Source organism: Rhinocladiella mackenziei (genome assembly GCF_000835555.1).
Source record: "Rhinocladiella mackenziei CBS 650.93 unplaced genomic scaffold supercont1.3, whole genome shotgun sequence".
Lineage (NCBI taxonomy): Eukaryota > Fungi > Ascomycota > Eurotiomycetes > Chaetothyriales > Herpotrichiellaceae > Rhinocladiella > Rhinocladiella mackenziei.
Window position 1 is genome coordinate 108,558 of NW_013550602.1, and position 27,042 is coordinate 135,599.

Here is a 27,042-nt window from a genome sequence, read left to right on the forward strand (position 1 = left end):
TCATTTCCCCTTTTCCAATTCATTCAATTCCATTGTTAGTTGTTCACATTCTCTTTCAATAAGTCGCACATGTGCTTCGCTTCTGGGAATGATTTGGATTTCGTAAGGTGCTTTTTCATGGGCCATGGCTTCAATTTCCCAGTCATTAATCGGTGCTCCTGGGACTTCCTTGAAGTCGAAGTAATAAAGCAGCCGCGAGAAGGTGATGAACATATTTCTCATTGCCACGTGATGGCCTGGACAAAGCCGTCGCCCTGTTCGGGTTAGAGAATCATAGAAGACTCGGCCGTCTAGGGACGACAATACCTGCGCCAAAGCCTAAATGGCCTTTAAGTGCATCCTGAAGATCTGCGTTTAGATGCCGTTCCGGCCTGAAATACTCATTCTGGGAGAATTCTCTCTCGTTATGGCAGATTGCGAAGTTGTTGAAGGTGAAAATGGTCCCTTTCTCGAATTTGAAGCCACGGTATTCATCATCCTCAATCAAGGTCCTGGGCACTCCCGGTACTGTTAGATTGGAACGCCATCTGAGACTTTCTTTGATCACTGCTATCATATACGGTAGCTCGTTCCAATCCTGTTATTCTTTAGGGAGAGACATTAAGTCACAGCGATAAAGGCGACTTACATCGAATGTGGGCAATCTCTCGGCGTCACCGCAGACCTTATCAAGCTCCCTCCGTACAGTGGCGACCCATTCCGGAAACTTTGCTGCAGTTGCAATCAATATAATCACCTGATTCCGGGTTGTGTCGCTTCCAGCTTCGATTATGGTACCGACTAAAATACAGTCAGCCTGGTGACGACCCAAGAGTTTCTTTATTTTCCTCACCGCAGAAAGCCTTCTGGGTTTCGTCAAAGCCGTATTTCTCGGCCACATCAGTCAGACCTCGAGCAAAACATTGGGGGTCCTGCCCATCTTTGACACGTTGCGCAAGCTCATTCAGGAAAGCGGTATAGACACTGCCCGGTACATGTCAGCACTAATTTCTTTTGTTTCGTAGACTTTTCTGAAATGAATGACATTTCAAACAGTCTCGGATAAAACGGTGATGGTGTTACGAGGTCTTACCCAAAAGTCTTCTTGTATATCCTTTCTGCGTTGGGTCGGAACCATTGTAAAGGCTTGGGCAACGCTTTTACGAACCCTGGAAATTGTTCCGCTAAGGTAGTACTGGGTGTGGCCTGTGATGATAAGAAGTCTTCGCTGGTAGAGAAAAGCAGCCTAGTATTCTCCTCCTGCATGCTGGTCCGCCGACCGAATACACTGGATCGACAGTTAACGCGATACATACACATCCATCAACAGGTCTGGGAACATACACCAAGAAGATTACTACTCACAGCGAACGTCAGTTTTCTAGCATAGGTTATCGTTCAGTTCATGTTTTACCATAGTTTGAATAACGAGCTGCATGCTCATAGAATCTTTCTGGAGATTTCAAAAATTGCCAGACCATTGTCTTGGACTCTACGTCCTGGAATGGCTTGTATGTTTCTTGCTTCAATAGATGTCAGCCCCCATTCCGGATTATTCACAACCTCTGAACTCACATTACTGGCCATAAGGAGCTGGTGCATTACTTTCCGGAGGTTTCTCCAAGTCTCCGTATACCCCATCAATACTACCCTCTTGCCGCCGAACGCAATGTCTTGAGTAATCGCAAATACTGGTCGACTAATGTAGAGTCTCCCGCGCCTGTCCAAGAGATCTCGAACTGCTTCGGTGGAATTCAGAAAGACCCATTTTCTCGAACCAAGTTTCAACGTGAACCTTTTCCAGGCATCAGCGATGGCGTTGACAATGCTGAGATCTTTCGAGTGAGTACTGTACGCACATGTCTCCATATTCTTTCGCCCATTCCATCAGTCGTGGCCCAGGATATTTCTGTGGCATCTGAAATAAGTTGCCAAACACAGGAATCCCCTTTGGCCCAGGAGGGTAGTGATACTTGGTTCCGGGCGTGAACAAAATCTTCTGCAGTAAGAAAACCGCAGCTGCGATGCTGAAGAACGCAAGGACATTGTTGGCCTGAACGAAGACTTGGACAGCCATTGTTTCGTTGTAGACAAATATCCTATATCATATGTTGTATAGTGCTCAACAGGAAGGTTTCTTATAGTCCTTGTAGACAAGATAGGAAGCTGAAGATGTCGACCTGAGGCGAGTAGACCTTGTGAAGCAACCCGCACTCGGTAAGGCGCTGGTGGGCTTGACGGATACTGATAAAAGCCGTACGCCTCGTTATGCACTGGTTCTGCCTAAATTATGCAATTTAAGACTTCTCCTGGTCAAGGTTCAATCTGTCTCGAACCCTGGATGAAACTACGAAGGCGTGGTTGTTCGCGTTTACCTCACAGACTCGGAAGTTTTGACTGAGGAGTGTGGGGTAGCAAATCGACTTGTCGCCCTATTTTGTGGGGAAGCACTGAGAGAGATTCTTCAAAGTTGGATTTCCTTTAAGAAGTTGGGACATGTACTGGACCTCTGATGGCAGACTACCACACAAGCAGGAACGCGTTAATTCGCCTGACTGCATGTGTGCAAGCCGAGGTCGACTTACAATACACAAGGCTGACGATATCCATCTCTATTCGTTGCACCTAGGAGCAGTTGTGTCTAACATAGCAACAGGTATGGAACGTTATCATTTTGCCATGTCGGATCCGCTAATTCGGCGTGCTCAGCCGAAACCCCCTAGTCCAGAATCACAGAAGATTTTCCCAGAGGTACTTGCTAAAATAGCAGAATGGCCGTACGCACCAAGTTCTTAGGCGGCTTGCCCAACGACGGAGGAATGGCAAACAGACGGTGAGGATCCTGTTCCTTTCCCAGAAGTGGATAAATAAGTAGAGCGGTGAACAATAAGGGAACATAATTTTTCTAAATCTAGACTAGCACATCTAAATAGATAGCAAGCATAAATGAATGTGCTCAGAAGGTCTTCATGAACAGCCTAAAAATCCGTTCAGATCGACCAGCAGTCTCGTTAGGGTGAAACGTCTAAGCTCCATCTTTCAGGCGGTGAGGTGTTGGTGCAACAGTCTTAGTTGACAGAACTGGATTTGTCTCAACTCAATGTACTTCGTTGGACTATAGGGTGCCATGTCTTGATGCGGGGGGGGTATCTCACTTAGGGACCGGGGGGGATATGGGGCGGTTGCGGTGGTCGGAGTGTCGTTACGGAGGTATAATCTGGGGGGTGGGCGTCGGGCTTACATGGCACACAATCTATAGGGTAATTGTGTCGGTGTTGTTCACTATGGGGTAATTTCCTATACCAGGGCGGTCGGGCTTTAACTTTTGGCCACGTACCGCCGTTCAGACCTACAAGATAAGGTGAACTCTCGTGCGAAAAGAAAGAGGCCAACGTCATCGCCAACGTGACCCGCCCAAGCTTGAACACGGAGGTGTATTCAGCTATCGCACGGGAAAACCTAGCAGGGACGAACAACGGAAAAGTTGCTGTCCTGTCTCATAATAATAGGTTAAGGTCTACTAAAACCCCAGCAGGAATAGGTCAGGCTATTACGGAGGCGCTGGCAAAGACAGGAGCAAACCTTGCCATACTTGACTTTGACGTTGAACGGCAAGCGGAAACGGTCGAGAAATGCAAAAGTTATGGCGTGAAAATAGTGCCCTACGCGTGTGACGTTACCGACGAGCAGACTGTGGAAAAGGTATTTGGTGAACAACGCAGGGAGAAACTTCCGCCGTCCACTAGCGATGGAAACATTTCAGGCGTTCTGGAAAGACATTGAAGTAAATTTCAAAGGGGTAAGTACCATAACCAGTCACTGTTTGGGGACTGAAAACTGAACGAGGTCAGGCCATGGCTTGTACTTTCCAGTTCCTGTCGGCAATGAGGGAACGCCGCCAAGGATGCATCATCAATATCGCTTCGCGAGGAGGAACTATCGCTCTTCCCTTTGCAGCTGCCTATTCCTCTGGAAAAGCGGCCTTGATCAGGGCCACCTGTCGGACAGGGGCTATGGGGTCCACCATTGAAACGCTGGCGAGAGGTCACTATGGACGACGATGTTGATTGTGGTTACTCTGTGCGATGACGAGGTGTTCGCATGTCTATAAAAGAACCCTCAGCAACTCGACAGGTAGATAGAGCACTCCTTCACCTCAAGTTGCACACAAAGTTTGACACCACCTCGTGCCTGCAAGTCGAGCTTGGTATCGACGGTTTCGGGACCAATATCCACACCTATGCGCCACATCCCGGGGCTGTGACGACACAAATGACTTGTAAGTCTCAGTAGCCGTGCAGATTCAGCTTTCGACAAATAGTTGACAATTCTTCCACAGTGCCAGTCGACGAAGACGTCGCCGAGAAGTACCCAGAGATGAAAGTGAAATGGTCGGAATTTCATGCACTCTTAAAGGTCCAACCCAGTGTCTATGGGCAGACCTGCGCCTTTCTGTCCACTGGACGAGGAAAAAAATGTACTTTGACTGTGAGCAGGACTCGACGGTCATCGCCGCCGGAACCGAGGGCCTAAAGGAATTGTTCGAGTTGAAGGTCGAGTTTTTGGACGGGTCGCGGTACCGCGGTAGGAGCTGTTGTAACACCCACAAGTCCCCAGCCTCTCTAATCGTATTCCCAGCCATCGTAGAGTGGGAGGAAGACAAAAGAGGGGGCTGGACGCCGAAAAAGGGCAAAGAGATGAAAGGATCGAAAGGTAGACAGACAGGTTTCAGTACATTACTATTCCACACCCTACCTTGTGCAATCGCAACGATTTATGATCCCTCTCCCTACACCCCTCGTAACAGATCCTTACCCTTCGTTAGGATTGTTGTTACAGCTGTCGAGCAGAAATAGGCTTGTATCGGCCGACTCGGGGCTGTAGAGTTGGTAGGTCCATTCGCTAGCCATTCGCTAGCCATTCGCTAGCCATTCGCCAGCGAGCTGAATTCTAGTATTTGGCACGTCCCCTCAAAATCCCGCAGTGTGCTTAAATCTCGAGCACTTTACTCATGCTTCTGTCCATACCACCATCCCGCACTGATTGCGGCCGTCATCCTTTCCGTGTTCCGATGAGATCTTGTGTCAAGTCCCTGGCTGTTCTCGATGTGGCGTTGACAAAATCCTTGTGACAACTCAAAGGTTCTTCTACGACTTCCTATAGCAAGATATCTGTGCGAGGGGCCCGAGATTCACATTATGGAAGTTGCTGGTGGTGGCAGAAGCAACATTATCCGGAATATTAGTTCGACCTGGTTTGACGTGGCCTATTCCGACAATAAAACTTCTACACCACTCTCTGCCATCCAAGCTCCATATTTCTGTTCCTCTCTCACACAAAGTCGGCTGCAATTGACCCTGGTTCGGCGGCAACTTCACCTTGGGAATCATTCGAGCCCTTGAATCGAAAGTCGCCAGTATCTCCATGCCTGAGAGGGTCGTTCGTCTAATGTCCGATCTTCGTCAAATGCATGGGCAAAGACTGTGCATGTGTCAGGGTGGGGATGTATACTGGGGCGAGAGTGAAGATCCGACAATGATATTTCTATCCAATGCACTATAAGTACAAGACGAGAGACAAAGAACACGAAAGCAGTGCGAGGCTATTCTAGATACTTATAGCCTTGTGACGGAGTTATGCCGCAGAGCTCCCACGTAGGCACACAAGGCTATCGACAGCTACAGTGGGTCTATGGCAGGCACCCGGCAGGCTCCGATGAGCCCGCCAGGTTGTGCCGTAACAGCATGCCTTAAGTATGCCCACGCTACCCATGCCCCTTTTCTGTGAAACCAGTCTTACCCCCTCATCCGATGACCTGGAACCTACTGGTGTTGGAAGCACTTATAAGTGATTCTGACGATTTAAACCTGGAGGACTAATAACAATCTCAGCAAGTCTGTCGGCCCGGAAGTAGTAGTGATTCTCTTACCTACAGCCAAGATCTTTCGATGACAGCCACGGACGACGAGGAGATGTCCATTGTTGTATCGTCACCAGCCTCAGACTCGGAATCGCTTGTTCCCCACTACGCACTGATTATGCTTTGTAGTGACTCCAGGCAACACCCTGACGTTCTGGAGTTCAGAGGAGGGCAGAGTTCTAGCGTAGCTGACGCGTGGGTGTACCTGGGCTCCCTAGGATAGGGTTGTCTTTGTCGGCCGAGACTGTCTCTGACCAGTCGGGATCGGGAGAAATGCGACTGGCTAAGCATCGCTCAATGTTGGCACTATTGGAGGGCTAGAGCAGCCGATAGACTCCGGCATCCTTTTAGTACCTAGGCTTTTTGAAGGTAACTGTCGATGAATTACTGCAATCATGGACATCTGAGGTATCCAAGGGATTTCATTGACCCACATGAGCACCGGAGTAATCAAAGGGGAACTCTGTTTCTGGAACGCTTTAAGATAGTGTATATGGATGAGCTCTATGCTACAATCATTTGGAGAGCGAGAGCATTCCTTCAATACAAGTCGCACAAGAAGTCTGACAAAATACTTGCCCTCCAGCTGTCTGTGTACATATGTCTCAGCGTTTTTATCGGCTGACGAAAATTCAGGAGTTTCTCAAAGTGGCGATGCCGAGGCATCATCTTCTCATGAATATCCCTCAAAGTTAATCATGATGCTCTCTCTGCTTTGCTCGAACCCACATATCGGACTGGAGGTGCGCCCCATGACAGAAAGTCCGAATCGGATTGACTACGTCCACCAGCGCGAATTCAAAATTCTGGAACAGTGCAACAAATACCTTATCCAACTCCATCAGGGCGATGGTTTTCCCTAAACATCCATACTTTCCAAATCCAAAGACCAGTGCCAAGGTCTTCTCCATCAAGGCGACTTTGCCGCCACCGTCATCCAGAGCAGCCGCTTCAATCCAACGGTCTGGTCTGAACATCTCAGCGTCCTCACCATAGATTTCTCGCCGCCGCTGCATCGACATCGGGTTCCAGCCAACCTCGATATTTCCGGGAATGAAGTATCCATTGACCATCTCGCCTTCTGGTGGGGAAACCTTGCCCTGCAACCCTGCAAGGGGAGGCCAGATCCGCAGGCCTTCTTTAATGCAGCTCTGCAAATAAGGCAGCTTCTGGGCCTCGGAACTCTGGATCACGGGAGATGAGATGTTGTGCCTATGGGCATGGATCTCGTGGATTAATTTGGCATATACGGCCGGGTTGGTGAGAATATAGAGAAAGGTCATGCGGATGGCTGTTGCAGTTGAATCCGAGCCTCCCAGGAGCTGGAGTATTGCTTCGTTTTCTGCCTCGTCTCGACTTAGGCCGTGTTTAATAAATGATCCCAGCATATCCTCTTTGATTTTGGCATCCGGAGCGTAACGCTCGTTCACTACTCGTCGTGCGACTCCTAGCATTGCGCCCATTCCAAGCTTGTCCGTTGGCTTCGGACCAAATGCCAGCATGACTCTGCTCGACAGAATACGGTGGATCAAGGGGAAATTTGACGCAAGTTCGAGAATGTGGAGAAATTCTTGTACTTTCTGGATATATTGAAAGACGTCTTCGTTTTTGGTGAGATAGCCGAAGGGCTCTTCGAAAGCGAGCTGTGTGAGAACATCCAGTGTGAAATATTGGGCAATCCGAGCCATATCTATGGCTTTGCCTTTTCTAGATTCATTGTGTATGAGGAGGACCATATCATTGATTCTGTCATCCACATTGGATTCGAGTGTTGGGATTTCTTTGCCGGAGTACTTTTGTTATTTTTTTGACAATACGTTAGAGGAGAAAATAATGTCGCGAACGGGGTTACCTACCCCTCTTGTCATCTTCGCTCGAAGGACATTGTGAAGTTTATCGTCCCGCTGCGAAAGGGAGTTTTTGTGTTTTGGATTTAATGTTGTGGGGTCGTACCAGGTGCCCTTGGTGAATCTGGACCGTGGAGCACTCATGTGAGCCCAGATTATAGGGTCATTGGTAACGACCTTGTCGGGAGCTATGCGTACAAGAGATCCTTGACAAATGATCTTAGGGCTGCAACCGGTCAAGACCTCGGGGGGGAGGGAGACCAACCATATCGATCCAGCTCCGCTGCACAGTCCACATACGTTCGTCCTGCCGAGGTAGTACGAAATAGCCAGAGATCAGAGACGGAGGCGAGCCGAGGGCCCTTGATCTGGGGGCATTTTCGGTAGTTGACGTAGAGGGAAACACCAGTATAAAGGACAAGTAGTGTAAAGGTGGTGAAGATGATCACTCCAGTCTGAGTCTGCAAGGTTTCCGAGCGAGGAAGCATGGTGAATCAGGGAAAGGGAACTGTGAAGTTCACACATGTCAAGCGTGGAAGATAAGGATCGATCACGTACTAATATTGACAAGAAAATTTAAAAGCATGTCGGAGGGAAAGATTTCAGGGTCTAGAAAGTAGATGTGAAATGGCTTCCTGTGCATGCGTCAAGTCTGTCTAGGCAGAACTAGAGAGGAATGGCCCTGAATGGGGTGGATCCGGTGTGGTCTTTGTAGTAGAGTGACAGCACATCGATTCGGGGGCTGCTGCAGTACTAGGGGCTCACCGGGTAGCCGGCCTGGTTCGCCCAGTTGGCTAACAATCAGATGGCATGCAAATCCATTCGGCCGGGGCCAACCTGGCCCGCCTCCCCCGTGAACGGCGTTTCCCGCTTCGCCAATCAACATTTTACGTTTGCTGCAAGAGAAATCGTTGCAGTTTCTACCGGTTGTTGGGCCACTAAATAAGAGTCTTTTGAATCCACGGAGGTTGGTTCTTGCTCATACATCGGACTTTCAGATCAGACGAAGTATATTGATCCTCGATAACGCCAGCATTTCCGGACTCCATGACTATTGCTGCATTCATTTAGTTAATTATCGTTCCGATTTGCGATGGAGTTCTCGATCGAGCCTGAAGCATGGGATTCCCTCTCCGCGGCGGACGATTCTGGGTACTCTGAGGGATCATATTCCCTGCATTCGGTCCAGTCCAGCATATACAACTACGAAATGGAAAATGGTCGGACCTACCACGCATATCATGCCGGCAAATATCATGTCCCTAACGACGATGGCGAGCAAGAGCGAATGGATCTTAGTTATCACAGTATGCGGTTAAGCATCGAAAACAAACCATTCCACGCACCACTTGAATCGCCGACAGACATCTTGGACGTAGGTACGGGAACGGGAATTTGGGCCATGGACGTGGCGGATGAATTTCCCGCGGCCTCGGTGATTGGATTCGACCTATCGCCTATTCAACCTACTTTTGTTCCTCCGAACTTACAGTTTGAGATTCTCGACGCCGATGAACGCTGGGAATATGGCTCTTCTAGATTCGACCTCGTCCACACAAGGTTCATGAACGGATTCAGCATAAAAAGCTGGCCACATTTCTACAGAGAGGCATGGAAGTGCCTGAAGCCTGGCGGTTGGGTTGAAAACCAGGAGTTCGACTGCGTTGTCCTTAGCGATGACAACACTATTCCTACAGACAGTAAACTATCCGAATGGGTGACCCTATGGAACGAGGGGATGGGAATGATGGGAATGACTGGACGAATTGACCCAGAAAAGATGGCTTCTGCAATGCGCGAAGCCGGTTTCGTTAATGTCAAGATCAAACCATACAAAATGCCCATCGGGCCATGGCCGAAGGACCCGCGTCTGAAAGAGGCTGGAGTCTATGGTTTGGTGGCACTCTTGGATGGTATGCAAGGCCTGAGTATGAAGGTTTTTGTCAACTTTTTGGGGTGGAGCGTTGAGCAGCTCGAAGTATACCTGGCAGAAGTTAGAAAAGAGCTGAAGCGAGGTCATATGCATAGCTACTGGCCAAATTTCGTCATTATAGGCCAAAAACCCTCAGAGACAAATTAATACTAACTTAATTATGAGAGTTCTTGATCCAAGGATCGATAGGGACCAGAGTGGAATGGCTGACGAACGAGTAGATTCAGAACGACTGTGAACGGTGCCCATAATTAATACATATCAAATCATACAGTACGACTAGAGCGGGGGTTTTTTGGGGGGTGAATTTGTCTAACGTGGTTGCTCGTTTGTTGAGAGAATGGGACAGCTCTTCAGATCAATCCAGGCGAAGAGTGCTCTGGACGTTCAAATGATGGGTTGGACACACGGTTCGTGTGTGGCGCTGTGCAATTTTTCAATGTCCCGGACGAGGATTCGCTTCTGGACGACAGCTATGACCGCTATGGGAGTGTTGAAAGTACAAGTTCCTAGTCCGATTCTCCTCCTGCACCACAGTGCAACGTACAGTAAACCCCCCCCCCCCGCGGAAAATACACACACCCCTACCTTTTTTTCCTTTGGACGGCTTTACTTTTGATGCACCGGCTAGCTGAGGCGTAATGATTGGGCAAGAAGACACAACCTATGTCGTAATGATGCCCGAGAAGTCTCCTTTATATTCAATGCGTATTCATCAGATTTTCAAAATAGATGATTTCAAAGAGATCTTTGATGTAGATCAAGTATTGTAAAGGTGATGAACGGTTTAGCACTTGAGTGCCTGTCATTCAGGGAGGATGTCGTCGTCAAAGCTGTTGAGCAACCACACACCACGCTCTAATTACAAGAAAAGTTCAATGCTCTCGCCATCTTTATACCCACCCATGTTTGCTTGCCCCCTTACATAATCCATGCACGTAGCGTCCATGGAAGAGACCAGAGTCCAGAAGAGACCAGTGCCTATACGAGTGGCCAGCGTCCATGGCGACTAGAGTCTACCGATCGACCAGAGCCTATTAATCGATCTGTCGATTATTACAACATCTATCTATCCATCCTTTCTTTCACGGAACCTATGACCGACCAGCCGTTCGTCCTGCATTTCTGCGACAAGCTACCACAATATCTGACCGGATACGGCGCTAGATAAGATCAGAGACGACACTGACTCAGCACAGGCGCTAGGAATGCTCAACTAGTTGGAAGACCTAGGCAAGGTTGTTAGTTTGGAGTCATCAGAAGGAGACGAAGACTACACTAGAGAGAACCATCGAGACGAAAGTAGATTACCGACGGAGTAGCGAGGCGCTACCAGGACAAGAGTGAGACAGGACGGGACATTCATTCTGTCAAACTGGGTGCAACTTGAGATGTATTGAATGCTCTGTATACCACCTAACCGGTCCTCCCAGGTTACTGGTATATATACACGTTGAGTTGACTCCTTTTCTTCTCCTATTTCTACCCCTAAAACCTGCATAGGGGTGATAACCTCCTTTTCAACAAAAGGGGCACTTGCTACCGTTCGGCCGTTCAATGAGACCTTGTTCGACAAGTGTGAAAGCCCCGATCCAGCCCTCTGCTTTCTCCACAAGAAGCTAAGAATCTGGAAAGTATATAACCTCACCATCGCTCGATCGGTTGGCACGATATTATTATTGCTCAACTTCTCAGTAACCAGTCTCCTTCATCATTTCACATTCTCATTATTGCTCCCGGCTTGACCTCGCAAGCTAACCTCGCTGGGCATTTTCGACTTGACCCGTATATCAAGTCTACCCTCTCCTAGTTCTGGTACCGTTGAGCCCTCAAGATGGCGGCAGCGCTAAAAGACGTCCCGGTCGACGCCCTCCACATTGAAAAAAGATCGTCCACCGCCGTCGATGCCACAGTCGGCGTGTCGGAATTCAGACAAGCCCATGCCCTGGACACCATCGAGTACACCAAACCTGGAGCGTTCGTCTGGTTGTGTGCGGCAGCCACGGCCATTGGAGGCATGCTCTTTGGTTATGATACGGGTGTCATCAGTGGTGTCCTAGTGGTAATAGGCAAGGACCTTGACAACAAAAAGCTATCGAGTTCGGAGAAGGAGTTGATCGTCACTCTGTGCGCTGCCGGTGCTTGTATTGGAGCTATTATTGCGGATATCACTGCCGATAAATTCGGTAGGAAGCCTGCTACCTGGTTTGCTTCGATTCTCTTTACGCTCGGTGCGCTCATTCAAGCCACTGCATACAGCATTGCTCAAATGTCGGTCGGACGCACCCTTATTGGTCTCGGTGTTGGCTCAGCTTCCATGGTATGCTCACTTCCACGGTTAGCCCTCGTTGCCTAAGAATCACTACTGATACTTCTATCCCTCCGTGACCAGATTGTCCCACTTTACATTGCCGAAATCTCACCTGCTCGCTTCCGAGGTAGAATGATCTCCGTTGACATGATTTTCCTCGGAACCGGTTCTGTCCTCGCCTACGTCTTTGACGCCGCCTTTGAACACTCCCCTCACGGCTGGCGATACATGATTGGTCTTGAGGCTATCCCGTCTATCTTGCTCGGCGTCCTATTGTTCTGGTGCCCCGAATCTCCCTCGCCAACTTCTCTATTATAACGAGCGCAAGGAGTGTGCGAGGGTCATCCGCCGGATATACCCCAATGAAATCGAGCATCAGATTGCCGACAAAGTGCTCTCGATTGAGATTGGTATCACCCAAGTCAAAGCCCTCTACGAAGAAATGACCATGGCTAAAACACTGAAAGCCCTGTTCTTCTTTCGTTCGAACCTTCGCCCCTGTATCGCAGCCTGCGGTCTCATGTTGTTTCAGCAGATGTGCGGCTTCAACACTCTCATGTACTATTCGAGCACGCTTTTTGCTATTGTCGGCTTCAGCAACCCCATTGCGGTCGGGACCACTGTAGCCTACGTCAACTGGCTCTTCACCGTCACATCAATCTTCTTGATCGACCGCGTTGGTCGTCACCAGTTGCTCCTTTGGACGATGTGGGGAATGCTCGTGTGCCTCCTCCTGGCCGCCATATCGTTCCACTGGGTCCCGATTGACCGGGAGACGCTTCAAGTGACGTCGGACAATCTTGGCTGGTCTGCGATCTTGGTCCTGGTCGCTCGCCATGATTCTCTTTGTCGCTTTCTATGCCGCAGGACTCGGGTGCGTCCCATGGCAGGCGAATGAATTGCTTCCTATGGAGGTTCGAGCCATGGGCACGATGATGCTCAACATTTTGTGTGGGGTCCTAACATCATTGTGCCATCGACCTTTTTGTCTATGATGAAGGGTTTTTCCCCCTCGGGCATTTTCTACTTTTACGTAGCTCTTTGCGTTCTGGGATGGCTTTTCGTCTTCTTCTGCTTCCCAGAGTATTCCAACATGACTTTCGAGGAGATACGAGCCGTATTCCAACACGGATTTGGTGTCAAGTACGCCGAGCAGTGGCGCAAGAACCAGAGATCGGCTACAAAAGAGCCAAGCAAGGCCGTTGTCGATATTGTGGAGGAAGCCTAGATCACAGGCCAACGTACCGACAGTGATGTTGGTAGTGACATTCAGGCTGCTGGAGAAGCAGATAAAGGGAGGGGCCCAATAATGATCATGACAATTTCTCCTCCTCTTACTTTACTCTTTATCGGCCCCAATCTCGTTCTCATTCAGGTTCGACAAGAAACGATATGCCACACGTTTCCCCTACATATTCCTCACGCTGTCTATATGGTTAATCTCACCACATCTAATCCGGAGGACATTGGCAGCCTGGTTGATAGTGCCAGCACGCATCATGAAGGCAGTGCATCCACGCGCTCCAAGCACCCTTATCGACAGCGCAAACACAGAGCAGCTCTTTGCGACTTTTGCCGATATGTCTCCAACTAACATTACCCTTCACAAGAATTATACTGACTTTAGACCACAAGAAAGCATCTCAAATGTGATTCTAGCTATCACCGAGATGATGCACTTACCGGCAGCACGCGTCCAGCTTGCACGCAATGCCGGAAATCCGGCTTGGATTGCACCCGTACGACAGGCCGCATCAAGTTTCGGACAGCTCCTAACAAGTATCATGCAGAATGCTTTCCGCATACCCAAACTTGGCTGAAACCCCCCAAAGTCGTCAAGTGAGCGCAACTCGAATCCACTCACAAGGGCAAGTGGCTGAGGGATTGCAAGGCGAATTGATCTACGTGGACCAAACCGCAAACTTCCCAACTACCCTCGGTCGCACAGACAATATTAATAATAACGGTGACGACGACAACCACAACCACAAGGAAAGTGACCCGTAGCTGGAAGAGTTGGTCCGTCCTGTCACTTCTCCAAAGCCAGATTGCGACAAAGGAGATATGCAAATGAACAACTCGACTCGCACGATCACTTTAACCGGATCGGATGGCGCTTTCGAGGCGATTGATGACTTCTCCAACGGCAATAACGCCTTAGTGACACCTACCAACGCACGGGACATTCGCCACCGTTCGAATGAATTTGACGAACGCTATGAGAAGGGCTCGTGGGTGTCAAGTAGCTTGTCTTTTTTCCTGCCCTCTCCTGATCTGTCGGGAAGCGTGGCCGGGAACACTACAGCTCTATCGCCGGCTTCGTTGATGACAGCAATGGTAAAAATGCCATCCGCTGGTTCATTGATGCAGCTCAGCCGGCAGGAAGGTGCACTGTTTTGCTATTTCATTGATAACTTAGCACGTTGGTTTGATCTCTGTGACCCCGAAAAGCACTTCGAACTGGTCGTTCCTCAGCGGGCACGGTGTTGTTGGTCATCGATGAATGCAATCTTAGCAACGTCAGCACAACACATGACTTCCGTGCGACACCGCAAGAGGCTCCCGGGCATAGTACTAAAGATACAGGACGAGGCCGCTCTAAAATATCACATCGAGTGTATCAGGGACCTGTTAAAGCTCAGCGCAGACACCAGGCTCGGAATGAGAACCTACTCGCAGCAGCGATCATTCTTCGATTTTACGAAGAACTCGACTATCCTCTACAGGATGAGAACAAAGATCATGAATTTTTTCTGCGAGTGATCAACATCTTCATCGAAGCACAATTCCCTTATACGTCACAATCTTCTTCGTCTCACGACTGGCCCCCGGCCATGAGCTGGGAGTCTTCCGATTAGACTGCAAACTTGGAGACCTTGTACATTATTCCGCAGTTAACATCTGTATCTGACCAGGTCCATAATTCTCCGAGACCTGTTGGACCGTGGCGTCTGTATGCAGTCAATCTATGTCAAGCAGCATACTGGGTGGCTTTTCGCCAAGAACTCTACGCAGCTTTCCTCAAGCAACGCCCACTCAACCTCTCACTAATTAGATGCGAAGCGTTTCGCTTCTATACTCCAGTTGACGATGCCCTCTGGGCAGCCTGGCTAATCATATTCTGCGCCGACGTCCTGGACTTTTGCTACGGAAATACGGCAAATGACACAAACACGAGACTTCATTCGGGACAATCGACCAAGGAAAGATGGTTCCGACTTAAACAGGTTGAACGCCGCTTGATCGAAGCTTTACCCCCGTCCTTCGACCGATTTATTCTCGCGAACTGGACGTCGAACATGCAGAAATCCTCCCAGAAATATGCTACCTGGCAGATTGTTATGTGGCCGGTGTCCAGCATATCGAACTCGCCAGGATCCTGCTTGCGGTGTATGACCCGACGCGGCCGAGGCTGGGATTTGGCCACGCTACGAGCATGCAGGCTCTGCGAAAAGAATTGAAAAACATCACGCTGAGGCTGTGTGGCATCGCTGTCAGCAACCGGAGAATCCCCCCGGGACTGAGTACGGCTTTTCTCGGAGTCGTCGTGCGCGGCGAGTGTTTTGAACAGAGAGAGGAGCAAAATGCTCTTCTGGGTATTCTAGATGAGCTGGAAGGCGCTCACGGCTGGCCCGTCGCCGGCCCAAGAGACAAACTGAAGCAATCGTGGGACTGGTTATGATCGTTCAATGGTCGACCACGGCCAGATCGTCGCAAATCTTTGTATCAAAGATCAGTTACATGACAGTGAGACACTTTTACCATAGGCTGATGGACAACGGCTATAGTCCTCCATGAAGAGGAAGTACACTTGTCCACGCAGTCTCGGGACATGGCCTGCCGGGATTACTCATATATATACCGCATTCCAAGGACATGGTTGATATTAACGTCCAGGACTCAGAATATGGCCGAAGTTCCTCCTCGTAGGCTGCAGAGAAAAGGCACACTGGGGTGGTACGACTACTTTTAGAACTTCCTAAGGTGAATATCAACGAGCAAGACAAGGACGGCCGAACTCCCTTGTCGTGGGCAGAAGAGACGGGGCACTCTGAGGCCATAGGCCTACTTCTGTCGCAGCCTGAGGTGAATGTCAACAATCAAGGCAAGTATGGCCGGACTGCTGTAACAACGATATCAACGAAGGGTATCGATCTGTTACGAGGGGTGTGAGGAGAGGGATCATAAGTCGCCGCCAGTGTACAAGGTAGGGTGTGGAATGGTAATGCACTGAAAACCTGTCTGTCTATCTACGGGTTCGAAGGCTCTTCTTATACCTTTCGATCCTTTCATCTGTTGCTCTTTCTCGACGTCCAGCCCCTTCTTCTATCTTCCTGCCACTCTACGATATCTGGGAATATGATTCGAGAGGTTGGGGACTCGTGGGTGTTACACCTTCGCATCTGTATTCCTTCAGTTTCTATTTGAGCCCGGACTGGTCAAAGGAGCTGTGCGAACAACCAGAGATACTCCAGTGTAAGTGAGCCCCTTGTATTCCTAGAAGCGCCAATGATGGTGCTGACTACGGCCAGACACAGTAGGCAAATTTGACCATGGGCGGCATGTCCAGTCTTAAGTTGAATGCGTCGGCGCCAAATGGAACCTCATACTGGAGAAATGGGATGTACGACTTAAAGACTTGAGCACTGGAATCCAGTATGAAAGATCAACATCGGTCTTTGTATCGGCCGTGGGCGCCATCTCCTATCCCCGCGATGTCAAATTCCCTGGCATGGAGAAGTTCCATAGATCCATGTTTCACACCGCTCGGTGGGATCACGCCAGTGAATTACAGCGGTAAGCGAGTAGCCGTCATCGGAGAGGGAGCACAGTCAGGATGGCTCCCACGGCATTTGGAGATCCACGTTTTCATTCTCTCGATACTTGCGTTTGTCCCTGGCGTGATATTTACGGACTGGGTTTGATGAATTATCCAGCAGGGTTGCCTTGCGCAGTACAGGATATCAAACTGTTCCTGAAGGCAGAGTCGACGACCAAAGATTTGCTTTCTGGCGCGGACACTTCCAGCATGATCTGTCTCCTATAGCCCAAGATATCTTAGACTGCTTTGGTAATTTCCAGCGTTGTGCCGTCCAGTACAAAGCCAACTCACTTATAGCGATTTTCGGTGACTAGCGATATTCCGCGACAGAGTAGTCACCTGGTTGTGCAATCAACGGGAAGGTCGGGATACCATACTTTGCACACATTTCATGCATTCTCTTTATGGTATCGACGACCGCCTTCGATTTTAGTGTTGGTCGTCAGGGCAGCAAGCACCCAGGGAGGCGATGTCTTGGGTTACCGAATATGAACGTGTATCCAGGATCATTGAACTGACGATTACAAAACACCCTCCTTTGGGACGACGCCGCCCTGTATTTACCCCCGCCTCGCCGTCGCTGGGCCTGGACGGAACTGGGGATATTTCTTCCAGAACTCTTGAAGCCTTTTATCCTCAGCAGCCTCAGCCGCTGTTTTAAGCTGGGCTGCAGGTTCGGGACAGTTCATCTCCGTGCCCAGAGACGAATCTGCAACATTATGTGCCCGATGACTTAAAGCCCGTAACTGTTTTGATACTGGAGGTTCAACAATATAACAGTCGTCGTCGCGTTCTTCAATCTCTTCTTCCATCTTTTCTTCGATCCCTCTTTGGATAATTTTTTCGGCCTTTCCTTGGCCATTTTCTTCGGCCCTCTTTTCTGCTTTTCCAGCTTTGGCGTGATGAGTTTTCGGTCTCTTGTTGCCGGACTTGTGATTATCCTGTATGTCTTTTCTGTCATGGTTGCTTAACTGGCGAGGAATATGCTCATCTATATTCGCCAAAGAGAGGTCGTTGAATGGATCCGTGCAAATAAATTCGAGTTTAGGCGTAGCTGTGCCAACAGCAATTAAATGTTCTTGCAGGAGACGTCTGTACCATCGAAGTAGGGCTTGCCTCGCAAACGGCTCCTTGTCCAAGTTTCTCGGGGTCTCGTCTTGAGGGCAGTTGTAAGCTCCGTTATATGTAACAAGGAAGTTTCCGGCTTTGATCGTTGCAGCAACAATATCTAGTTGGCGTGATACGTCAGGAACTTCCTGCGCTGTCTCTGTAATAAAAATGCAAAAGTCAATAACATTTTGACCGCCTGCTCCGTCGGAATTACTGCTGCAAGTCATTATGGGGCATTCTTTGTTTAGATTCTCGCGTAGAAGATAATTGGTTGGCCGCGGCTGGAGCTGGTCTCGAAGGGCTGAGCTGAAATGCTGAGGTAGTACTGGAGTCTCTTGGAAATCTTGAGCGCGGAACTCACTCGAAAAGCGGAGATATGGCTCGGTCGGCTCCATAATGTCTCTCGAATGCATCTTATAAGCCTTAGAGGTAATGCTCTGTACTCGAATTTGCGAAGCGCGTACAAATTCGAAGCGAGAGTTCAGGGCTTGACCCTTATCTAACACTTGCGCTCTTCGCTCGAGAGCTTCGGTAAAATTCTCCAGCACGGAACCTGCTCTTAAAGACTGGACCATCTCTTCGATATCTTGCTCATTTAGCCGTTGCGCGTCGTCGATCCTTCGCTTTAACGCACGTTGACCCGGGCTTGTCCTACTGTACCTAGTGGACTGCTCTAAAATCGCAAGAGCAGCCTCGTCAAAACTCAGGCAGCTGAGAACTCTCATCTGCCTCCAGTCCTTGGAGAAATATGCGTGGAAGCCAATTGTTGCAAAGTTGTCATTGCTTTTGGGCATTGCCGGCCACGGATATCTGTCCTTCCCAGTCCAATATTCTTCCATGAGGCTGATGGCCTTCTCCGACATTCTGACAGGATGCTGACACAGAGCCTGCCATGATTGCCGAACATATATTCTTAGTGGCCCGTTTTTGTCAAGGTCCCTCTTTTGGCCGAATGGCCGGAGAATATCCCAAATATTGTCTCCAGTAATGTAGAGACATTGGAAAGAATTCTCAATTATGCCGATGGGTCTGAAACAGCACTCGTTCATATCGGTTCGCTTCCACAACCTTAAGTCGAAAAGCGGAGCAATGTCGTCAAATCCATGACTGTCGAGATTCTCAGAACTCTGAATATTCTGCTTCTGTGACAATGCTGTCGGCGATTGGCCCCTCCGGCTCGAAGATCTATGGGCGAGGGAGTGAATCTCACTATCCGTCTCCATACTCATAGCATCGTCCCAGTCACTTAAATAGATACTATTGAGCAAGCGGTATATTCCAGGTCGATAGAGGTCTCGTGCCCAATCAAAGATGTAATCAACAATGAGTAGAATCTGGAGGGCACCATCCAATGAATCGACCCGTCCTGACCATAGGCTATGGATTTCCTAACACAATGGTCAATTGATAGGTTGAAACGCAGGCGTAGAATAGTATGTTTAACGCACATAAGATATTGGCATGGCATTGTCCTCTGGAGTGGTGTAACATCCATATAACTGCCACTGCTCGCCCCTATTTGAGAAGAACCAGACAAGGGGTCCGCCTTGCTCCCTTAGAGTTAGCTTTGCTGCTTTTTGTAGTTCCTGCTGGAGGTTTAAAAGAGCCCAAATGGGAAAAGCAGTCTGACGCGCAGATGCCTCAAAGCTATCTCCGCGTTCTGTCTTCGCTTCGGTGATGAGGAATGGAAAGAGTAAAGGTTCATTTCCATGCCTAAAAGGGGTTATCTCGACTTTGTCATCCACGGTGTCTTGGACGTTCTGAATGAGTCTTTTAAGGATTCTTCCAAATCGATTTGTCTGCAGTAAACCGAACACACGGTCGGGCTTTTGTTTTTTGAGTTCGAATTGTGCCTCGCCAGCATAGATCAGAAGCTCATCAGCTCGATTCGAGATAACTTTATTCAAGCCAATTCTGTGCCTTGAAGTGGTTCACGTTAACGGGAAAGGAAAATGCGATCTTTCCTTCATGTATGACTTACAGATTCACCAGCCTAGTTTCAGCATCACAAAGGCAAGCAGTACGCGTTCGCCGCCGCTCCACTAATGACGCACTAATGGGCCCAGGTGCCTCTGGAACTACTTCAATTTCGGATCTCCACCAGCGGCGCTTGCAACTTGATTCGGGACTGATTAAGGTCAGTGAGAACAGTATAAGTAGAGCTGGCCCTGACTTACCACTCTATGTTTAGGTCAAAGCGTTTGTAGACTTGAGTCTCGACATCCAGCCTCCATTTCATTTCTGATGGCTGATTATGAATCAGTCGCGAAGCAACCTCAACAAGACTTTCAGCTCGTGCTTTTATTTCCAATCGCCACAGATTTGATCTCGAGTTATGGTCATGTTCATCGATGCCATAAGTTAAGAATCGTCGAGATCCAAGTTCAGTAATTCTTTGGATCGAGCGAGAATGATGGCTTGGCGGAGGGTATGATGGACCACGAAACACGATGTTGTATTTTTCCAGAAGGTCTCGCTCAGCCTTTCCTTTGTCCGCAGTATTAGGGGCCATGAGTGAGGGGGGCTTTATTGTCGTTAGTTCTCTCGCGAAATATACATTCCCAAGGTGTAGTTGGAGCGAATGTTGCGTACAGTCTCCGTAAATATCAGCCTCAAATAAGTAGAGGTCGGTCCTGAGAGAGGAAAGTCGTGCTTGCTGGCGCGTACGCGCATCCACTGTCTGTGTCACCCTAGTTTCGCATTCCAGGGTCAACCAGGCCCGACCCGGTTGGCAAGTGGCAAAAAAGGGGTTCCACACCTGAACAAGATTGAGCGGGGAGTTGGCCTAAAGAATCCGGGGAGGAATTACAGAGAAGTGCTCAAGGCTAGACGCTCCCCAATAGGTTAATATTCATACAAGGTTGAAGAGGGAATGGGCACTGTGATACGACTTTGCTGCGTTGTCGATGGTAGAGTGGCCCTCTGTGTGATGAAGGTGATAAGGAATGAGAGGATGAGGGAACAGGCCTCAATGGCTCTGTGAAGCAGAAGTTTCATTGAATATTTGTGACTGTGCTATCTCAACAATGATGAGTGCGTTGTTCATAAGAGCCTGAGTCAGAAGGACTGGACGGAAAGCTACCGTATGTAAAAGTAGTAACAGCAAGGTGCTTGGCGCTTGGCGCACGCGCAAGTAACACATTAAATGCGCGACACCAAATGATAAGTGATATAGTAATTATCGCCTGGGGGGTAGCCATCTAATCGGGGAATCCCTTGCTCCTTTTCCTATTCCTACCACAGAGGACTCAGAGCCGGTAGATTCCCCCTACTGGAAGCGTTCCTCGAGGGTCTGAAGTTGAAGCAGTCCAACGTTTCAGTCACGCCACTTGACCGCAGGGATAACGCCAGGGCGGGAATAACGGGAGGTCAGAGCCGGCGCTAAATGTTTCAACTAACATGACGAGCCTAATCGAAACACACCCTACGTACGAGATAGGCTAGTTATAATAATCCAGTGCATTGCATTTTAGTTTCTTTTGATACGCTTCCAATGGAGTTATACTTAAACTGCTTGTCTGAATGTTTTATAAAAGTTAGATACGTCATTGGTAAATTAGTGTTACGGCACAACCTGGCAGGCCCATCACGGCCTGCCGCGTGTATGCAGGATGACTATTGGTGCCTGCCACTAATCCACTGTGGCTGTCGATAGCCTGCGTGGGAGCCTTGTGGCATGATGTCGAACCCTGAGCGGGGGCGGATAGAAGGGGTGAAAACTCGTGTGTAGATTGCAACTATGGGCAGGGGGAGCCCCCCTATATAGGCTAGAATAGGGGCTCTTGGCACTAGGCACCAGCTGTCTGACAGGGATCTGATGGGTGAGTGAGTATTTCATCGGACTCAATCCATGGATCATGTCGAGGATGATCAATCGAGCTTGTTTGGGTGGTCCATAGACTGGATCCGATGGGCGACAGGGGATTTCATTGGATCCAATCTATGAACCACGTCGAGTGGAAAGCCCCCTCGGTGGCACATGGTCCACAGACTGGATCCGATGGGGGCTGGTGCGGAGAATATTTAATCCGATGGCGGTGGCCCGGAAAATATTTGAGGGTTCGGGGTCAAGGATACTCCATACAATCAATGTATACTCCGTAGCTAGCATCGAGTTCTAGGTACAAGACGTAGCACAAAGAGAGTCAAAGATAGAATGCTACGCAGGAAGTGCTGAAGAACCCCTGAATACGTAATCCTTGGCACGTGGTCCCGTGACAGGGGCGAGGGGTATATGGTCCACAGACTGGATCCGATAGCGAAGGCCCGGAAAATGGTTAATCCGGTTCATGAACCCAAGGGGCCCAGCTCACCACAACTACAATAAATATATATATGGCAGTTCAGTCCAGCCCTTTGTCGACAGCTAGAAAGGGTTTTCGATACGAACGGGTAACCGCTCGACGGTCATTCATCCACCAGGTAGCCCAGTAAGCTCCCTTCGCTCGATGTCGGACGTTCCCGGCTGACTGCCATATTTTTGGGTATTCCTTGATGTAGGGCTTCAGGCCTCGTTGCTTTGCGAATTCGACACCCACAGTGTCGATTTCTGCGCACGTATCTAATACGATCTCGACGTCCTCGAATGTTCAGTTTGCCCATTGGGCGTAGGTAATCTCCCGTCCGCATTCGAGGCTCTTCTTCGGGGCCAGAAGGGAGCCTCACTCGTTTTCCGAATCTGAGGAGTCTGTTAAAGTCCAGGCCTTCTCGGCTAGTCGTTCTTGACCCTTCTTTCGACCTTCAGCCGTTCTGATGACGTGGACGCCTGGCTTCTTTTGCTCGGAGTCTCTCTTGTCATCCTTTCGAGGATGATGGCTATCCTTTCGATGATAACTGGCAATGTGCTCGGTGCTTCCACAAATAAAGCAGATTCGCTCTCCTTTATTATTCTGTCCGGAAGCGAACTCCTTCGGGCCTCTCGACCTCCATAGCTTATCCTTCCAAGGCTTTGCCGATTGTGTTTATGTCGAACAGGATGTAGTGTCGAGGTTTCCATGGGTAACGACATTCTTGGCTGTTGCTCTGCGCAACGACGACCATTCACCACGGCTATAAGAACGTCGTCAGGAACCTAATAAGTAGATAGAAAATCAGAGCACTTTATTAAACAATCAATGTACAACCAAGCGAATTGTTTGACAGGAAGATATATCGACTCACAGTACGATCTTGGTGAGGTCTTGGAAGAGGCTGGAAAGAAAGATTTGGGCAGGATTGGCAAGGAGAGATTGTACTGGCTGAAGGTGGATGAGCTGTGAAGAGCTGCATCATCATTAGACCGTGTATGTGACGTCATAAATCGAGGCGTGTAATGCCTCTCTCTCGTCTATGTTGCATTTTTATTGGCAATGCAAACCCTCAAACCTCCCCTGCCTTCGTTTTCTAAAATCTTTTTGACCTCTGAGTCGGTAAGTTTAAAGCTGTTTTGGATGACTTCTTCTGTTTCTGATGTCACAATCTGAGAAATACTTGACCAAGAATTCCCCAGGAGTGTAACCTTCGCCTCGCGGATGAAGAGCATTGCAACGATGGCAATAATAACAAGATGCACAATAGCCGTGCTGATGAGAGCACCGTATCCAGAGTAAGCTCTTGGACACAAGACTGTTGTGAAGTAGACGTGAGATATCTCGTCTTTGGTTGTGTATTGCGGAAACTGATCATAATACGTCATACTCGAGAGAACAGTAATCACCGATGCCAATGTTGAAGCAACTGACCCGGTTCGCTTCATATTCTCAAGAAACATGCCACCGATCGAGGCATCGGCAAGGATGAAAGGGTTTTTGACATCTCCGTAGAAATAGGTGTTGCGGGTCGGAACGGTAACGTTCAACCCCCTCAAAGTCATGTAGATGCTTGTGTTTCCGGTCATACCCGCCTGGCTGAGTGGGTCGGCCACCACTCCGTCATATTGTACGTCGGCTTGGACAAAAGGCCGAATGTCAAGAGAGCGGGTCTCGGACGTCTTTGGTGTCCAGTCACGTTTTGCCATCGTCATGATTCCCCGTTCGGTTGCTGTGAGCTTGTGCTTACTTTGACCAAGTTGATTGAGTATTTTGTCAAATGAAGGTGTTGAGCTGGCTATATCATTCCAATTTTTTGCAGATAAGAATGTTTCATACGGATACGAACTCGCGGCTGAGATGGCCTCAGAACTCCATTCAATGGTAGGTTCTGTTCGAGCCGAGTCGCCGAACAGGTCCACTTCAAGACGTGCGACGTCCCAAGCACTAAAGCAAAGAGACGTGCTCACCAGCTTTTGATACCCCTGTACTTCATAGGGCTTGAGAAATAAGTCCAGCCATTCATTTCGTTCTCGAGTACCGGTAAAATTGGTGAATTTTGTTTCGTCCACTATCGACGAAGATATCACGAGGTAAGAGATGCCCCAAAGAGGAATCACCTGGCCGTCGTTCCAGAACCCTTCCTTATTCCAAACGTTATGGGGCTCGTAGTCAACCCCAGTGATGTTAGAGAACTCACTCAGGAGACCGCCAGCGAAATTGTTGCCGGCGGGGTATAGCTTTTTATTGGTCGTCCCTCGCCTATACGGCACAATACTACTGAAATTTAGTAGAGGCACATTGAGCTGGCAGATCGAGTAACTCCCATCTAAGTAGCAGGTGAAAGGAAGTGGTTCGTCAGGAACAAGCGTCCGATTGGTGTACTTTGTAGTCGTGACTCGACCAGTGATATTGCCAATCTCGCCGGGAAAAATCGATCTGTCTATTTGCTCGATTATATCGGTCACATTGTCGAACTCTGGGGTATGGCAGGAGACTCGACTGTCAAGAACGAGAGCATTTCCAGAATAATTGCGCAGCCTCTCTCGTGACTCAGCCAGAGGAAAAGGCAGAAAGGCTCTTAGAAGCACACCTGTGTCATCGACTCCAGAGATCTGCTCCGCGGGTTCAGAGTATTCGGCAAAAACGGGGTAAGCCACCGGATTTCGAAGCCAGGAAGACGCTCGGGGCACAACCGCAAAATATGGATGAGATGACTGAGCTCCGCCGTAGTAAGTGACCGGTGGTAGGGATGATATCTTAGCAGTCTCATTGTAGAAGAAATCGTACGCTAGGGTGCTCGAATTTCGCAGGCCAGGAAGCGATGCGGGACGAAGGTCTGACAGAAGAGCGGTTGAGCTAAGCTGAAGAAGGGTGGTTGTGCAAAACAAAGACAGCGCTAGCGCAAAATAGACCGCAGGTGATCCCCAACGCACATCTTTCACGGTAGATTGTAAGAGAGTCGACGGGTTTCCCATGCCCGACCGCATTATAGATAGTGAGGCAACATTGTGAAGTCGAGCGCCATGTGCTTCTAATGCGAGGGCGGCAAGCATAGCGGCAGCAATCCCAGCTTGAAAGTCTACTGCCGAACGCAGAAAGAAAGTGCTGATTGAGACCGTCCTAGGACCCCAGTTCCTAGCCATAATCGAGAGCCAGAAAGAGTTGCCGGAGTCAGCTTGCCATAGAAATGTTATGAATGCTAATATAGCCAGGATGACGGTCGACGAGATGGCAAGGACAATTGTACTCCACCATCCGAGTTTTCTGATGGCCCTGATGGGTGATGAGAGAACTCTCTGGGTTGGCTTGTCTGGGATGATCTGAGTCGATGCCACCAAGGTTACAACATCTTTTCCAGAATGGTTTGGAAGCTCCAAGAGTGATTCTGAGTTGGCTTTTGAAACACGCTGCTTTCCTTGATGGTAGTTCGCGTCGATGAGGGAAGGAGATTCCTCTGCACCTGGTGGGCGTAAAGGGACATCAAAATCAACTTGGAAGTCCACATCATGGGCTGCAAGCAGTGTTTCCGAGTCTCGATATTGATGAGATTGCCGTTGCCGCTCAAACTCAGTTATCCTTATATCAGTGTCATGTTCCATCACAAGCAGGATGTTCAATTTCTGGCGCTTGGGGAAAACCTGAAGAATGGGCCATCCAAAGAAGTTGTTGGTTTGTTAGTTTCACAAGCGTATCAGGGTGTGTCCAAATTTGGATTAGCGCAGTGTACAAGCAGACTGCAGCACACAGATACATGCGACGATTGACCCTACTATTCAACAGAAGACTCAAGAACATGAGACATTGTTGTACTTGTCACTGGAAAAAGCGTAAGTGTCGAACTTTGAGAGGGGCAGATAGAAGGGTGAAAACTCTTGTGTAGATTGCAGCCATGGAGAGAGGGAAGCCCCTACCACAGAGGACTCAAAGCCGGTAGATTCCCCCTGCTGGAAGCGTTCCTCGAGGGTCTGAAGTTGAAGCGGTCCAAATCTTTGCGTTGTTGCAACGTTTCAGTCACGCCACTTGAGGGCAGGGATAGCGCCAATGTGGAAACAACGGAGGTCAGAGCCGGCGCTAAATGTTTCAACCAGCATGACGAACCTAATCGAGTTGCACCATAAATTATCGAAACACACCCTACGTAAGAGATAGGCTAGTTATAACCCAGTGCATTGCATTTTTAGTCTCTTTTGATGCGCTCCCAGTGGAGTTGTACTTAAACTGCTTGTCTGAACGTTTTATAAAAGTTAGATACGTCACTGGTAATTAGTGTTATGGCACAACCTGGCAGGCTCATCAGGGCCTGCCGTGTGACTGCTGGATGACTACTGGTGTCTGCCATTGACCCACTCTGGCTGTCAATAGCCTCATGTGCCTGCGCGGGGGCGGATAGAAGGGTGAAAACTCGTGTGTAGATTGCAACTATGGATGGGGAAAGCCCCTCTACATAGGCCAGGTGTTAAACTTCGTGGATTGAAAGAGTGCTCTGGCTCTCCTAATGGGTGTAGGATAGAGTCCATCTATATATCTATCTAACGAGTGTACGTCACCATTGCGGCCTGTTAATGGTGATACAGCCTATTGAGCGAGTGTTGCAAAATATCCTAGTCTGTCACAAATGATTGGCTAGCACTTGTTCAATACTCGCTGTTCAATACCAGGGAATAGGTGCTCTTAGGCACCAGCTGTTTGACACGAGTGCACCACTCAGCGAATTTTGGTGAGAAATTGAGTGCACTCGCTTATGTTCCTCTGCTTAGCTACAGTAATTTATACGTAGGGTTCCGCGCATTTACTTACTTTACAAGGAAAGAGACTATAAATAATTATACTT

The 27,042-nt window shown here is 49.0% G+C and overlaps 8 protein-coding genes across 8 annotated transcripts; 4 read left to right on the forward strand and 4 right to left on the reverse strand.

Annotated features, from left to right (window-relative positions):
* On the reverse strand, positions 1–2,056 carry Z518_03612 (uncharacterized protein; the record flags this gene model as incomplete). Its single annotated transcript, XM_013417322.1, has 9 exons — positions 1–254; positions 307–577; positions 629–780; positions 833–963; positions 1,073–1,267; positions 1,296–1,311; positions 1,394–1,502; positions 1,555–1,774; positions 1,839–2,056. 9 exons carry the CDS (start codon positions 2,054–2,056, stop codon positions 1–3), a joined length of 1,566 nt encoding a protein of 521 aa, XP_013272776.1.
* Positions 2,057–6,591: 4,535 nt separating this feature from the next.
* On the reverse strand, positions 6,592–8,234 carry Z518_03613 (uncharacterized protein; the record flags this gene model as incomplete). The annotated part of the gene is made up of 3 exons (XM_013417323.1): positions 6,592–7,692; positions 7,756–7,952; positions 8,012–8,234. 3 exons carry the CDS (start codon positions 8,232–8,234, stop codon positions 6,592–6,594), a joined length of 1,521 nt encoding a protein of 506 aa, XP_013272777.1.
* A 605-nt stretch (positions 8,235–8,839) lies between these two features.
* Positions 8,840–9,826, forward strand: Z518_03614 (uncharacterized protein; the record flags this gene model as incomplete). Its single annotated transcript, XM_013417324.1, has 1 exon — positions 8,840–9,826. One exon carries the CDS (start codon positions 8,840–8,842, stop codon positions 9,824–9,826), a length of 987 nt encoding a protein of 328 aa, XP_013272778.1.
* Positions 9,827–11,513: 1,687 nt separating this feature from the next.
* Z518_03615 (uncharacterized protein) lies at positions 11,514–12,888 on the forward strand (the record flags this gene model as incomplete). The annotated part of the gene is made up of 3 exons (XM_013417325.1): positions 11,514–11,999; positions 12,072–12,257; positions 12,313–12,888. The coding sequence occupies 3 exons, from the start codon at positions 11,514–11,516 to the stop codon at positions 12,886–12,888; spliced, it is 1,248 nt and encodes a 415-aa protein (XP_013272779.1).
* A 1,172-nt stretch (positions 12,889–14,060) lies between these two features.
* Z518_03616 (uncharacterized protein) lies at positions 14,061–14,848 on the forward strand (the record flags this gene model as incomplete). Its single annotated transcript, XM_013417326.1, has 2 exons — positions 14,061–14,376; positions 14,442–14,848. The coding sequence occupies 2 exons, from the start codon at positions 14,061–14,063 to the stop codon at positions 14,846–14,848; spliced, it is 723 nt and encodes a 240-aa protein (XP_013272780.1).
* Positions 14,849–15,426: 578 nt separating this feature from the next.
* On the forward strand, positions 15,427–15,672 carry Z518_03617 (uncharacterized protein; the record flags this gene model as incomplete). The annotated part of the gene is made up of 1 exon (XM_013417327.1): positions 15,427–15,672. One exon carries the CDS (start codon positions 15,427–15,429, stop codon positions 15,670–15,672), a length of 246 nt encoding a protein of 81 aa, XP_013272781.1.
* Positions 15,673–17,372: 1,700 nt separating this feature from the next.
* Positions 17,373–20,434, reverse strand: Z518_03618 (uncharacterized protein; the record flags this gene model as incomplete). Its single annotated transcript, XM_013417328.1, has 4 exons — positions 17,373–19,310; positions 19,371–19,836; positions 19,904–20,050; positions 20,100–20,434. The coding sequence occupies 4 exons, from the start codon at positions 20,432–20,434 to the stop codon at positions 17,373–17,375; spliced, it is 2,886 nt and encodes a 961-aa protein (XP_013272782.1).
* A 2,814-nt stretch (positions 20,435–23,248) lies between these two features.
* On the reverse strand, positions 23,249–25,810 carry Z518_03619 (uncharacterized protein; the record flags this gene model as incomplete). Its single annotated transcript, XM_013417329.1, has 1 exon — positions 23,249–25,810. The coding sequence occupies one exon, from the start codon at positions 25,808–25,810 to the stop codon at positions 23,249–23,251; it is 2,562 nt and encodes an 853-aa protein (XP_013272783.1).
* Positions 25,811–27,042: the final 1,232 nt, after the last annotated feature.